Consider the following 15,674-nt stretch of genomic DNA (forward strand, 5'->3'; position numbering starts at 1 on the left):
CTGATTTTTCCTCCCCTATGTAATGCCCCCCGTGGCCCTTAGGGTATTTGAATAAGTTAATAAATAAGTAGACGGCCATCCGTCATAGAAACTTTGTCGTCTTGCGCTCGCGCACAAACCGAGCATAGAGCGGACAGGCCTACGATACATGTGACGACAATTTGCGTCGGCGACTGCAAAGCTCGCCTGCCTACCGCCTATACACAGCGGGCGCACCCGCTATGGTTACGGCGCAGGCTGGGTTTACGCCGACCGAGATGCCCATCACTCCGGGAACGACCGCTGGCGCCGTTCACTCCACCAGGCGGTCCATGGGCCCGCGCCGCTCCACGGGGTCCGACAAGCTCGAGTACCCATTCTCGGAGGGGGTCCACTCCTTCTGGAGCATGCGCACGGGAATGGATTCCACGCATTCTTTGCTGTAAGCCACAAGGGCGCCGTTGCACCGTTAAAGCGGCAGCTATGAATGTATACCTTGGTCTCGTAGAGTATGGTAATCGCGAACAGTCACGCAAGATTAGGAGTATTGTGGCTCTCAATGTCGCGGTTAAGAGGGAGGGCAGGGCTACATGAGCAATCGCTGTGCACACCATTTCCAGAATGCCATGGTACGATCAGGGAAGTAAAGCACGGGAGGAAGGCTGCGTTAACCATGTACAGCGACATTATATTATCGTCATGTTGTGAGCTGGCACCACTGTATTGAGCTATATTAATCCCTGAAAATGCACGTTGATCGAGATTTCTACTTGGTTTGGTTTGGTTTATGGGGTTTAACGTCCCAAAGCGACTGAGGCTATGAGAGACGCCGTAGTGAAGGGCTCCAGAAATTTCGACCACCTGGGGTTCTTTAACGTGCACTGACATCGCACAGTACACGGGCCTCTAGAATTTCTCCTCCAAAGAAATTCCAGCCGCCGCGGCCGGGATCGAACCCGCGTCTTTTGGGGCAGCAGCCGAGCACCATAGCCACTGAGCCACCGCTGCGGCGATTTCTACTTGGCTTACATGAAGAGCGCTAGCACGAACAAACACAATAGATTGACACCGACAAGCGTTTGTTCGTGTCACTCTATTGCGTTTGTGTTGGCGCTTGTTTTTTTTTTACCACTTCGATACACTGAGAAGATTTAAACGTTAACCTTTAATCTCCAACATTGTTGGAAAAAAATTTTGAACATTGTGAAAACTGCAAGGTGCTGTCATGGAAATATCGAAGGTAATGGTCCATTCTTCCGGTGTGTAGCACGATGTTTCTTTTAACGTTTTTCCATCGCTAGCATCGAGCAGTTAATACTACCATAGAAAACCAATGCGTAACGCTTTTGACGTCAGCAAGAACGTTAATAGCAAATAAATGCGAGCCTGCCGACGAGACATCTGCGGATATAGTGGTTGTTATAGTGAAATCTTACAATATCAGAAAATATTGCGGTCATGAACTCGTCCCCTTTTAAAAATGCTTTTGCCCAGAATTATTGAGCTGCACACCACCTGCGTCGATTGAACTGTGCCAAACAAAGGAGGCTAACAGTTTTTCGAATGCTGTACATAGACCTACAAGTCGCCAAGGCAGCACACCGTCCTTGCCTGACGCGATTATCGGGGATGTTACAGATGAACCATTATCGTCAGGCGCCGTTGTGACTGCTATCAGTGGCCACCTCAGTAAGGAAAAGGAAAAGGCGTAACGAACATTTATTAAGGTTTTTAATAACGTATACAACGAGTGTTTTTCATTCATAACCAAAACGCAGCCTGTCAAAGTACGAAAACGGTGGATGACAAAAGAATAAAGCAATGAACACCAACACTGTACAAATGTTTCAGCCAAAGTAAAACCGAATGTAAAAATGCCCCAAGAATTTAAGGAATGTAAAACTAAAACCAAAAGCATTCTGCAGACAGCAAAACGGTAGTACATTAAGAATTGTTGAATGAATAAGCACTTGAAAACTCTGGTGTAGTCTGAAAATGTGTAAACAGTTTAATTAACCGTAATACCAAAAACATAGTTATTGGGCCTAAGAATATCTTGGTATATTTAGGTGAATTCGTTTGCTGATTGTGTTTTCACTTCTATTTGGAAAGTCCACATTGCGCTTGAAATTGTGAAAACAAAAAACTGCAAAAAAATTGTATGAACTGCCGCCGCAGTGGCTCAGTGGTATACGGCGCTCGGATACTGACCCGAAAAACGCGGGTTCGATTCCGGCCGCGGAGGTCGAATTTCGATGGAGGCGAAATTCTAGAGGCCCGTGTACTGTGCGATGTCAGTGCACGTTAAAGATCCCCAGGTGGTCGAGATTTCCGGAGCCCTTCACTACGGCGGCCCTCATAGCTTGAGTCTTTTCGACCTTAACCCCCAATGCAATCAAACCAAATTTACAAAAACATGTGCAGATATGAACTTCACCTTAGGTGACATTAACCAATGGAAGCCAGACTAACCGTTTCTGTGAACTAGAGAAGGCAGAGTTACATGAGTGTTGGCTTGTCTTGTTACTTTACTGTTGGCTTTGTAAGCTTGGCTTATCATGCTGTTTTTCATGTCGTAAATAATAGGGTTTGAACGTAGTTAAACCCGTCAGGACGAGCGAAAACAATTGAGGGAACAACGCCAAAAGGCAACCGCATGAAAAGACACGGCACGAGCAGCGCGTGTTCAGCGCCACCGCGCGGTTGCTCACGTGATTCCGACGCCGATGGGTCTCGTGCGTCGGCAGCGGGCACGCCGGAGCGCGCCCGCAACGCTGTGCGGGCGGGAGTATCATCCAATCGGAGGCGCTGGGAATGCAAACGATCTTGTGGGATGGCGGAACAACCGGCATTGATGGCACATACGCAGAAATATCGCAAGATCTTGCCCGTGGTTTACCATCAGAATGGTGCTTTCGCACTTCATGCTCCTACTACTGACTAAATATTGTCACGTTGTAGTGACGGCAGTCCAGCGGTCAGGAAGACACCAGAAATACTTGCAAACGAAGCTCTTTATTTGGGCTGACTTGCGCCCGCAAAATAACTGAATCACTCGGTGGCGGCGTAAGCAACAAGCATGCTCGTCAATCGTCGAACTACGAATGGCCGCCGCTCGCGGCATCGCTCAATTTAAAGCCGGCAAGGAAACTTCCAGATAACAGGTCAAAATCATCTACAGTAATCTGGAAAAACCTAGATGCCGCCTTTCATGGCTGCTATCAATCGAGATTAGTCTGGTCGCTTCTCGCGTCACGAACAAAAGTGATAACGGCCCTTTCCTGCATCCTTGAGCGTGAACGAACAAACACTACAATGATACGTGACAATATGACCGCACAAAACTGGCCGACGACGTGCTACCCCACTCACTGTTTCACGTAATGTTAATTATTGCTTCCGTTATATGGCATAAAAAACCAGCTTATCTGCGAGATGAAGGATGAGAAATATACCTGAAACAAAAAGAAAAATCACGGTTAGGCACAGCCCACAATAAGAAAATGCGGCGAGTTCTGTACACAGTTGTGTGCATAGCTTGTCAAAGGGTTAAAAGATACTTGGCATTGGCTCGATCGAGTTGACCATCGTCTTTCTACACGCGTATGTTCGATATACTCGTACTTTACTTTCGAAAAGCTTCTGCGTATCGCTAGGCATTGGCTGGATGGAAGTGACCAGCGTGTTCGATATATTCGATATGCTTTGATTGTGACAAACTTCTGCGTCAAGGTATGGGACGGCTTTGTAGGTCTCTTACGTTAAACACTCAGCGTCTGCGTGTCGAGTACCACGCACGGCTCTATCACGCCAAGTGCAAGGAAATGAATGCAGTTACCAAGTGGTCACCCATGCGAACGTACAAAGTTCACAGGGCTGTCAGCCACAGGAAAAGAAAAGTGTCGCCCTGCCGATTAACATCATGACGACAAATATCTTTACATATGCACATGAAACACACAAAGAAAATTGAAAGAGAGAACAGATTATGGTCTTAATTTTTATTTTAAACGTTCCAGGCACGGCTTTCGTTCCTTTATTCTGTGATCTTTTGCAGTGAGTAGTAGAAGTTCGAGATGGAACATGCGGCATCCGTGTTTAACCGAAAGGCTTAAGCGGGGCTGCACTCGAGTGTTCTGCATACAATCACGCAACGCGGCTTCTGCCATTTGGCGATTCCAGTCCACTTGTGTGGCCATTGCACAACAGATGACTTCTGACCCGGGGCTACTGAAGGAGCGTTATGTGCTGAGTGCCACAGCAATAAGCTGGAGATTAGGTTCATGTGCTTTACGTGTAGAGTCGTAAGGATAGCATAGGGGATTAAAAAAAATTACCGACGATTACGTTACTTCCTAATGCGAAATTTGAGCGCAGCAAATAAGCTGTTTCACTTTTCGATAGTGAGTCAACCACAGCTGCGGAGTTGGTTTCAGGGACAACGCCGCCGATGCCGACACAAACAATATGATACCCTCGCTTCCGCAGCGCTAAGAACCAGGTCTAGCCGTGGGAAGGTGGTCACGTATTCGTCGACGTGCCGGGGCCTACGTGAAATAACCGGCGCGTCGGCAACTGAAGAGCACCCTATCCGCCACACAAGAACAGGGGGGGGGGGGACCCTTTCTTCCTCTTTCTGCATGGCGGCGATGGTGTTCTATGCAGTCACGTTACCTTGACTCTCTAGCGGCGTCAGCGGCATCCAGCGGTATCAGTCGGTCGTTATCAGTCGGTCGCTGCTAGCGCTGGGGGGATGAAAGGGGGGCGGAGCTGGTTACGAGGCCGACGACAACGCCGACGACAACGCCGACGACAACGCCGACGACGACGCGAAACCCAGGAACGGACGCCAAAGAGCTGCGCTCTAAAAAAACTTTGAGATCACTGCGTCAACCCGCATGGGTGCAATGCAAAAGCGAAACGTCCACATACTACATCGACGTCCATGGCTGCTCTGACATCCACGTACTATATCGATGTCCATGGCTGTTTTGCCGCCGCGGTGGCTCAGTGGTTATGGTGCTCGGCTGCTGACCCGAAAGACGCGGGTTCGATACCGGCCGTGGCAGCTAGAATTTCTTTGGAGGAGAAATTCTAGAGGCCCGTGTACTGTGCGATGTCAGTGCGCGTTAAAGAACCCCAGGTGGTCGAAATTTCCGGAGCCCTTCACTACGGCGCCTCTCATAGCCTCAGTCGCTTTGGGACGTTAAACCCCATAAACCAATCCAAGCCAAACCAAACCATGGCTGTTTTGACGTCTAAGTGTGTTTTTTAGCCTTTAATTAATTAGTAATTAATCACACACTATCTATCACAATTAAACTTTCACACCTTTGCCTTCAGAAAACGACGTAATCGTGCGGACAAAATTTCCGGACACGTATTGCGGGCACCTTTTACTGACGCGACATACTTTATTTTCGCATTAAAAAAGGAAAAAAAAATCACCGTATCACAGCGATTATGGCAAACCGCGTACGCGCTGCGTAACGTCTCCCAGGCATCAGATGAAGACCAGAGACCTGGTGTGCGCTGTGACGTCAGTACTGGGGATCGCCGCTGGAGTGCTGGCGCTCAGCGTCGCTCTCAGGAGACGCCCCGAGGCCGACGGCCCGAAGCACGTGTTGGCGACTGGCCTCCTGGGCGCCTACCGTGGCATCGTCTCGTCCGTGGCGGGCGTATCCGTCGGCGCCTTCCTGGGCGTGCCGTACGCGGACCCACGGACACCGCGCTTCGCCGCTCCCATTTCTTGGTATCGTGAGCGGCAGGTGCACGACAACACAGCGCCTGCACCAGGATGCGCCCAGGCAACGCCGAACCTAGGCAAGTGCTCGGCAAGCGCAGGCAGGGTGTTGTTCCTAGTCGGATGAACAGCATTAGGGTGAACCCGTGACTGGGGCGTTCGGCTGCTGCATACTAGGTGGCGGGATTGAACCTGCATTTCGATGAGAAAAAATGGAGAAACTACCGGGCGCTTTTCTATGTCACTGCTGTTTGGGAATGCCGCTGCCGCTTAGCTTGCAGCTGAGCCGCTCCTTGGGAAATACGTATTGGAGACGTTTGCAAATAACATTACAGCTTCAGTAAGGTGACAATGACGCAAGAAAGGATGTCAACTCAGACTAATGAAACTCGTCGGAAACGACACTGAATTCGCCACCTGACAGGAGCGATTGCAGTTGCTCGGGGTTCAGTTGGTTCCGTCGCACAATTTCGATCATGGGTCCATTCAGACCGACTGGAGGGATGAGTGGCGAGACGGTCGCCGCACGCCGAAGGCGGTAGAACATAAATCGAGCCGTGCACGCGTGCGTACAATTCCTGCAAGTGCTGTCGAAAAACCAAGCACGAAATTTGTGGAAGTGCGCGGCGTAGCCGAGAAAGGGAATAGGCGCCGCATCTGACGTCAAGCTGCGTCTCGCTCCCCCCGAGTTCTCGAGAAGGCTCGGATCATCACTTCACTTCACTTCACTTTAGTACCTTAAAGACCCTCGTTAGAGGGTATTACATAAGGGGTGGGGCACACAGAAATGAAAAACAGAATGAGTAACAGATAAGTTGAAAGTTCTACAAATATAAGATTTCACTGAGCAAGTACACGCGTGATTTTTTCGATGAACAAAGATTGGCATGTGATAGCAGCAAGTTCTCGGGGAAGGCCGTTACAGTCGTTCGAAGTCCGGGGGAAGAATGATGAAGAAAATGTAGTGGTGCGGGCGCGAGGTCGTGACACTTGCTGCTGATGACCGGTGCGGAGGGAGATGCGTGGTGGTGGTGCACAGATGTAGGGTTCCTGTCGTAGCTCAGAGTAAAAAAACTTGTGAAACAAACATAAACTAGCAATATAGCGGCGATGAGCAAGGGTAGGTAGGCTGGACTGTGATTTGAGGGATGATATGCTGATATCAAAAGAATACGATGAATGAATGAATCTAGTCGCTCGGTTTTGAACTGCTTGAATTGAATTACAGAGATATGCTTGCTTTGGAGACCAGATGGGAGATGCGTATTCTATGCGTATTCTATGAGATGCGTATGCGAGCCATAAGTCCGATAGCGCCACTTCGCCAGGGTCGCGGGGAGAGCGGGACCGGCGCCGTGAGCTGAGGTGCGCAGGCGGGAACATATATAGACCTTCGAGCGTGGTCCAGAACAATCATTTTCTTTTTTTTGGTTGCCTTGAGTCGCCGCTGCGTGACCTGCCTTCATGCTACAGCTTTCCTCATCGCGATCTCTTCGCTACCGCCGTGTTACGTACTCCTGTTCGTTCGCTCTTTTTATCCTCTGATAAGCTAGTTCGCTCGTTTACGCCGCGGCCAACGTCGACGCAGGCCGATGAACACAGGAACGGGCACTTAATAGCGGTGCTCTAAAAATATCTCTCATATGGCTGCCCCACAAACGCAACAGAAAACCTAAGTACAGTTTGCAAAGCCCTAGGTGGTGCAACTTCTCCAGAAGCGAGCCGGATAGCGCAAAATGGGCCATTGCTCGCCATCATTCAGACTGAACGCGATTGAATAGGCGCTCTAAAGAAAGTTAAATCGCACATTCCATTCGACAGCCCATTCGATTCACATTATTTGTACGATTAAGTTGAACCACTATTGTCAGGTTTGCGTTCTTACTGTTCGGTCACAGGGCGTCTTCATCACGGCGTTCAGGTCTCACCACGAGTCGCTAGCTGTATGAAAACGCAGCACATTCGAATAGACATAAACAGCGGACTCAGTGTACCGACCACGTGCTTGTTCTATTAGAACTTTAGTCCGTATAATTGAAGTCAGTATAATACAGAGAAAATTATATAACAGCTGTACCTTAGCGGTACTCACCTAAGGACCGAAACATCCAGGCTAACGAAAAGGGTGCAGCTTAAATTGATGACACTGAAGCAAGCAGTACAAAGGAAAATGGTTGATGAAACGTTAGGAGACGTAAAGAGAGCAGGGTTGGTAAGGGAGCAAAGGCGAGTTAAATACATCTTAACCAAAGTCAAGAAGAAGAAATAGGCAAGGGCAGCCGCATGCAACGCGAAGCCAATATAACTAATGGTCGTCAAATGTAAACGAACTGGATGCCAAGAGAAGTCATGCTTATCTGGTGCTGGGATAAAGTGGCCGCTGTTAGCACAGGACCGGGTTGATTGGAGAGATATGGAAGAGACTTTTGTCGTTCAGCGGGCGTAGAAAGGCTGAGGAAGTTGATAATCGCACCACCTCTTTGCGCACTACACTGCGGCTCGCTTGCCCAGGCCTTTACTGTCGTAGGCGAAGCGAAGTACATTCATTCTCCTTATTGACGTCAGATACTTCTACACTTGAGTCACTAAAGAGGACTATGAGTGCAGACGTAGTCGTTGAGACATTGAGAATTCATGGAGTCTGCCTTGCCGGGCTTGTCTATCCTTATTAATACTGCACAAATCACGTCGCAGGCTGGAGCGACCTCTATAGGATACATTTATCCTGAAGAGTCAAAGAATACATAATGTCTAAGTTTTCAGAAATAATGCTTTATTACGTGGCGCCCGCCTGGAAATGTTGATGATAAATGCACGGTAGTTTACGAAGAAGGCTGCTTCTCATAGCACGAGCTGCCCTTGGGAACGACGCCGGAACGACAACATGAGGATATAGGAAACGTCGCCATTGAACAGATTATGCACAAGGTACTTGCTGCAGGAACAAATTCTGCAGCAAGACTTCTTGAGACTGATAAAACTTAACTTCTTTTATGAGTGGTAACACGAAGAAAGCAACTTTGTAATCAGACAAGCAACATAATAAACTCATTCGGTTTCTTTCAAAAAAGTAAGGAGAACTGGCCGATATGTTCTTTCATCGCGGAGGCGATGTATAGGCTAGGCCGGCATGTTGAGAAACGAGGTGACGGTTCTCTATAACCGCATGCTGTGTGATAAATTTTGCAGATGGAATGAATTCGAGCACGTCGGAGGACTGCTTGCGCCTCAACATCTGGTCCCCCTCGTGCGCCGACTACCCATGCAGTGGCAACAGGACGGTTGTCGTCTTTATTCATGGCGGCTTCTTCCAGGCAAGGCTGTGTTTCCGTCTTTGGTGGACCATAATGGTTAGCAGTGACGTGTGGCGTTGCGTTCTTGATATGCAGGTGCATAGTTCTCACGCGAGACGAGTTGTGAAAGCCTGTGGACTGATAACTTCTTTGGAAGCTGTACCTTAATTCGTTTGATTTTTCAAGTAGCATATGCATCTTAGTTAATTAGTTAACTGGGTCTAACTTAAGCAATGCCTTGAGGTAATTTTCGCTAGGGAAGAGGATCGCTCTTTCCGTGCGCCCCTTGCATCGGCCCTTAACAGTCGTGATACGCGTTGGTAAGTATATACGCCTGCGCAGGACTTTGCATGTAAACACTTTTAATAAAGTCAGCTTCTTGGGGCAATATCATCATCACCAGCCACACTACTCACACTGCAGTGCGGAGGCCTCTCCCATGTCTAACACACTGCCGTCCCCTGCTACGCATGCATTCTCTTGGAATCCTCTCCGTTGCCCTCAAAGACCAGCGGTTATCCTGCCTTCGCATTAAATGCCGTGCCAAAGCCCATTTTTTCCTCCTGATATCTACTAGGATATCATTAACCCGCGTTTGTTCCCTCCCCCACTCTGCCTGCTTCCGGTCTCTTATTGTTACACCGCTAATTTTTCTTTTCATAGCTCGCTGCGTTTTCCTTAACTTAAGCTGAGCCCTTTGCGTTAAGGCCGCCGCGGTGGCTCAGTGGCTATGGTGCTCGGCTGCTGACCCGAAAGACGCGGGTTCGATCCCGGCCGCGGCGGTTGAATTTCTTCGGAGGAGAAATTCTAGAGGCCCGTGTACTGTGCGATGTCAGTGCACGTTAAAGAACCCCAGGTGGTCGAAATTTCCGGAGCCCTCCACTACGGCGTCTCTCATAGCCTTAGTCGCTTTGGGACGTTAAACCCCACAAACCAAACCAAACCCTTTGCGTTAATTTCTACTTTTTTGCCCCACAGGTGAGTACTGGTAAGATACAGCTGTTGTATACTTTTTTCTTGAGGGACATTGGTAAACGGTCATTCATGGTCTGAGAGAACCTACCATATGGGCTCCACCCGATTCTTATTCGTCTAGTTATTTCCCTCTGATAATCGGGATCAGTGGACTCTACCTGCCCTAAGTAAACGTATTCCCTTGCCACTTCCAACTCCTCTTCCAATTATGAACTGCTGTTTCCTGGCGAGAGTGTTGAATATTAGTTTGGTTTTCTGCATGTTAATTTTAGACTCATTGTTCTGTTCTGCCTAACTCATTGATCATGCTTTGCAGTTCATTCACCAAGTGACTTAGCAATGCAATACCATCAGCGAATTGCAGATTACTTACATAATTTCTATTAAATGTTGTCGCCAATTGTTCCCAATCCAGGCCTCGGAATATCTCCGGTAAGCAGGCAGTGTATAGCATTGTCGAGATCGTGTCTCCCTGCGTGACGCCCTTCTTTATTGGAATTTTGTTGCTGTCTTTATGAAGTACTATGGTAGCTGTGCAACCGTTATAGACAGCTTCCAATATTTTCGCAAAAAGGCTCTTCTGCACCCTCATTCCGCAATGCCTGCATCACTGCCATAGTTTCGACTGAGTAAAATGCTTTCTCGTAATCAATGAAGGCAGTATATCGAGGTTGGTTGTATTCTGCGTATTTCTGTCTCACCTGATTGACATTGTGAATATGGCCTATTGTCGAGTATCCTTTACGAAAACCTGCCTGATTTGGTTGATTGAAGTCCAAGGTTGTCCTGACTGTATTAGTGATTGCCTTAGTAAATACCTAGTAGGCAAAGGACAGTAAGGTGATCGGTGTGTAATTCTTCAGGTCTTTGACGTCTCCTTTCTTAAGAATTAAGATAATGTTAGCGCTCTACCAAGCTTCTGGTACGCTCGAGGTCATAAGGCTTTGTTTAGTACAGGATGGCCAGTTTTTCTAGCACAATCTCCCCACCGTTCTTCAGGAGATCTGCTGTTACCTGATCCTCACCAGCTGCTTTCCCCCTTTGCAATGCTCCTAAGGCTTTCTTTACTTCAACTTTCATCTTTCGTTACTGGCACTGGCGGGACTTCCCATTGCTTCCCATTACATTGGTTACTGCATAGATTTCTGTAAAGCTGTTCGACTGCTATAACTATAATGCGGATATTGCTAAAGACGCCCTCCTTGACTCTTAATGCTTACATCTGGTTTCGTCTTCATGGCTTTCAGGCTACCTCCAATGTTTAGAGCATGCAAGTTTTTCTCCATGTTAAACTTCCTTATGTCGGCTACCTTGCGCTTATTTACTTTGATAGCTCTGACAGTTCTATTCTGTCTAGCGTTAGACGCCTTCCCGCTATGGCTTTTCTTAATCACATCTGTCGCCTCCTGAGATAGGTTGCCAGTATCCTATCGAACCATCCTACTGCCTACTTCTACTGCGCACTTCGTAATGATAGCTTTGAGATGATTGTTCACTGCTTGAACATTAAGGCAGCCTTCTTTAGGTAAAGTCGAATATCTGTTCTGCGGCGGTATTCTGAATTCCTCTAGTTTCCCTCTTACCGTAAACTGGTTTATGGGCTTCCGCTTCACTAGTTTCTTCCGTTCCCTCTTCAAATCTAAGCTGATTCGAGAGCTTACCATAGTTGGGGCAAAATACCGATTTCTTTATTAGGTTAAAGTTCAAAAAATATGGTTTTTGAAGTAAAGAGAAGGTTTTTGCGGCATACCAGTGCTGGCGGACGGCAAAAAAAAAACACAAAAAACAGGCGATTTAAGCAAAGTTTTTCATTAAATTTTACAAAATCTTAGCGTACTATGGGACATTATCAGCCCCTCCCGTGCTGCAGGGCTCTGCTCGTCATTGTTTTGCTGCTCCAGAGCGGGAGGGGCAGAGAACGGCACGTTCTAAGTGAGTCACAAGGTGTCGCGATTTGACTGACGTCGCTTTGCGCCCTGCCGGGAACGCACGACTTTCGAATGGCGCTAGAAATAACCCAAGTTAGTCGAGCCTCAGCGGCGAGCGTGAATTCGAATTTTAAAGAATTGATGTCACTCTTACTAACGGCCGCCTACAAATCTGTAGTTGCATCTGGTGGAACCTAAACGGTATGATGCGATAGCGTTAATGCCCGTATATACGGAATATGTAAATCTCGACTTTGCATTCGTAGACCCCAGGAGGTCCTCATAAAACTGCTGACGCAGTGGTGCAGCAGTTAAGCGATGAGCCACTGCACCGCGATGGTAGGTGCTGCCACCGATAGGGTTTGTGCCACCCAGGTTGCTCTTGTCGAGGAATCTCTCGAACCGATAATTAATTTACTGCCACCCGCCAAACAGGTGGTCAGTTTGCTTACAAGCCGGTGGGCAGGTAGGTGGTGAGGGATGTACGTCGCGTGACCTAGGTGACTTACTTAGGTTGCTTCTCGTGTGATTTTTCCCTCACAACACCGACGCCAACAACGCCGGGTTTTCTGAAGAACGGGAGCCTTAACACTATATTAGAACAGTGAATAACTTTACTAGTTACCATTATTCACCTGTTTTTTTTACACCTGCCAGCATTGGTACTACTATGTCATAGAAGCCTCTCCTTACCTCAAAAACCCTACTTTTAATGATTTTGCACCGTCTAGAAAAGAATGCCCGATAGTCATAAAGTTAGTCTTGGCCACCCGTACGATGTCTCGCTACTCAAGGTTCTGGGTCCGCAGGCCTGATATCTTCGACTCTGTCGCGATGATCCACTGAAAGAGAGTAGTAACAGGCAGATTCGCATCATAATAGCTGAGACTGCACTGGGCTACGCTGTCCCCTTCTACACTCTGAAATGAGGAGTGTGGGGGCATGAAAGGTTTGCGCCGCGAGGAAACTGTCCGCGCTCCTTCCCTCGTCCAGCGGGGGCATTACTGCGCACGTTCTTTATCTTTTCTTTTTCTTCTTTCTCTTCATCCCCTCCATCCCTTCCCTTACGATGCAGCTCGAGGTTTCCACCCGGAGTGATCGAGTCGCCGCTTTTTGCGTTTCGTCAAAACATTATCGTCCACCCTTCACTAACTGTACACCTGAATTCGGACTTCGACAAGAAAGCGTCAAGGGTTGACCCAATAAATGCTCACCATTTCAGACTTTGTGCGTTGGATCACTGCGGCAGTTAAAAACGGAAGGTTAAGGGGCGGGGTGCAAGAGGCTCACCTCTGCTCCTACGCGAATGTTAATTAGAAATAAAACCCCGCAGTCCTCGTCAGTACGTTCTCGGGGCGCTCGATCTGTGGTTCCTTCTGCTGCGGTTCGACAACTGTCGTTCACTATTATTTCACGTAGAACACAACGCGAATAGCACTGCAGCTTTGTGGTGGTGTACACTTGCAGACAATTTTAGAGTTGTAACTCTACCAGTATGAAATCCTTGGTGAAGTGGACTGCGACTCTCAGCAATGGTTTTTCAGACCACGCTATGCATTGCTTTATATAAAAATAGTTGCAACGGTAATAAATGAGTGTGTTTGGGTTATTCCAGCCACCGCTTTTTGCTCTTATTTCTGCTAAAAGGCGAGCAAACTAAGCGAGAAGGTAGAATTATTGCTCCTGAAGAGCGCTTATAGTTTTCATCCCAGCGAAATCCATTTGAACGACTGGCAGAGTAAGTTTTGAAACTGGTTAGGCAAGGTTTCAGGGGCAGGATGCTCCAACAAGTCTTTGAAATCACTAAAGCTGAGCAGCACTGGTGTCTGTGGCTCGCGGCGCCTACCGCAGCAGCTAATGAGGAAAGGTAGGGATGCAAACTAATGGAAACGTGAAATGAGCACCAAGCAATCCACCTACATCAATTATAGCGGCTCTTAACAATAGTTTTGGCAGCAGATTTCTTTCTGCAAAAATAAAGCAGGCATGTAGGAAAAATCTTGTGGTGTAAACAGCGGTAGGTGTTAAGAGGACAAATGACTAGGAAGGCGATGCTGAAATGGCCATCCAGTGTGCCGCCAGCCAAGCCATCGTATTTAAGTGACAGTTTCGGTGCTGGCATGATCTCTTGGTTGGCCTCAGTGGGAGTGACGATGAAAAATACGGGAGAAATAAAGGCTTTAAAATTAGAAACGCCGTTTAATAAATGGTAGCGGTGCAAAAGGGTATACGTCATTAGGGCAAAGACGGTGAAAGCGTGATATTAGGAAACGCTTTGGAGGCGAACGAAACCGAAACTGGGGTCTGAATCGACGAGGACGACTGTCCAACGCAGTACGTTTATCAAGCTGCCTATAAGTGAACACCACGGGCCGTTTAAGGCGCAAAGCGGGAAGAAACACAACAAGACGGAGTTTGAACATTGTTTAAAGGAAACCACGTCAAGAAGCAGGGAAGGCCACGTCGGATTTGAGATATGGCCGCAAGCGGTACTTGGCAAGGTCTGTTGCTGAGGTGAATGCCTGGCATAGACTTAATGATGCGTGTCCTCCGGGCTAATATGCGTACTGGTCTCGTTCTCACAGCGAACCTTCAGCCAGTTTTTTGCCCTCTGCAGATTCAAAGAACTTCTCTTAAGCAAGATATTTATCAACCAGATGATATATATTAGAGGTCGCACGCTGAGTAGTGGGTGAGACTGACTTAGAGTGACTTGCAATCCCTTCTGGATACTCATGCATATATAGCGCGAAAGAAAACTCTGTCCACGCCGTCAAGTTCCGTATACGGGGCCCTATATTGTAGTTCTTGGCTGATCAGTCGTGTATATTTACTGATGTGACTATATTGCAAGTCCAGTGTCTATATGCGGCAAGTGGGTAACTGTAGACATCTGTGGCGTTGAAATTCATCTAGTGCGTAGCTCTTTATGGAAACCTGCCTAGCCTATTACTAAGGAACACTTATGCAACAGGTTCCAACCAAAACATATTTCCGGCTGCAAGCTGAGAGTAGCCACACACAATGCTAGTCATGTCAAAAAACTTCTGTCCGTTAATTACATTTAATAGTGGTGTGCGATAGCCTTAAGTATAAAGTGAAGCAGCGCAGCGGCACGGGGCCAAGAGGAGACGAAGGGACAGACACAGCGCTGATTAGATTTCACATTTGTCGCAGCTTCTTTTGCAACTTGTGTTTGCGTCCGTTTCTTTGCAGTTATCGAACCGCTGCAATCGGAGATTGCTAGCTGTAGTAGCAGGCATCCGCTATGGTGTGACAGTGCCGCCATTTGCGTATACTTGTAAAACTTTTTTTTTCTGGTTTTTGATTTCGATTTTCTGTCTAAATTTCTGTCTCGAAGCTAGGATGCTCAAAACTTGGTGGGCAGGTTGTGGGGACTTCATAAGGTCACGCAACCTCTCTCGAACAATCAATTAATATTGTGACACCAGACCTTTTTTAGGCTATGTCTTTTCCTGGCTATGTCTAGGATATTAAGCATGAAGTGCTTTTAGTTCCCGTTGTCGGCGACCTTGAGGTGACGTCGAGCCAAAACCGAGAACCAACATCCGGGAACCGATTTCCAGTAATCCGGGTACGGATATTCCGTCATCCGGGCACCAATCTGCCGTCATTCGGGCACTGATCTCCCGTCACCGGGAAGACGAAACGGCATCATCCAGGCACCGAAAGATTTAAGGAGACGAGCTCTCCGCTCTCGAAGCCGTCGTACAGGACCGGCATACGAACGCTGGG

General features: G+C 47.8%; 1 protein-coding gene across 1 annotated transcript in view; it reads left to right on the plus strand.

The window, feature by feature from the left end:
• The first annotated feature begins 221 nt into the window (after window positions 1-221).
• LOC149343395 (cholinesterase-like) overlaps window positions 222-15,674 on the plus strand; it is a 33,192-nt gene continuing 17,739 nt past the window's right edge. Inside the window, exons 1-3 of the mRNA XM_089546952.1 lie at window positions 222-421; window positions 5,480-5,802; window positions 8,912-9,036. Of these exons, the coding sequence (XP_089403078.1) occupies window positions 222-421; window positions 5,480-5,802; window positions 8,912-9,036 (648 nt within the window). The remainder of the gene's footprint in view (window positions 422-5,479; window positions 5,803-8,911; window positions 9,037-15,674) is intronic.

Source organism: Amblyomma mixtum, chromosome 5, assembly GCF_055824585.1.
Source record: "Amblyomma mixtum isolate Tamu chromosome 5, ASM5582458v1, whole genome shotgun sequence".
Taxonomy (NCBI): Eukaryota; Metazoa; Arthropoda; class Arachnida; order Ixodida; family Ixodidae; genus Amblyomma; species Amblyomma mixtum.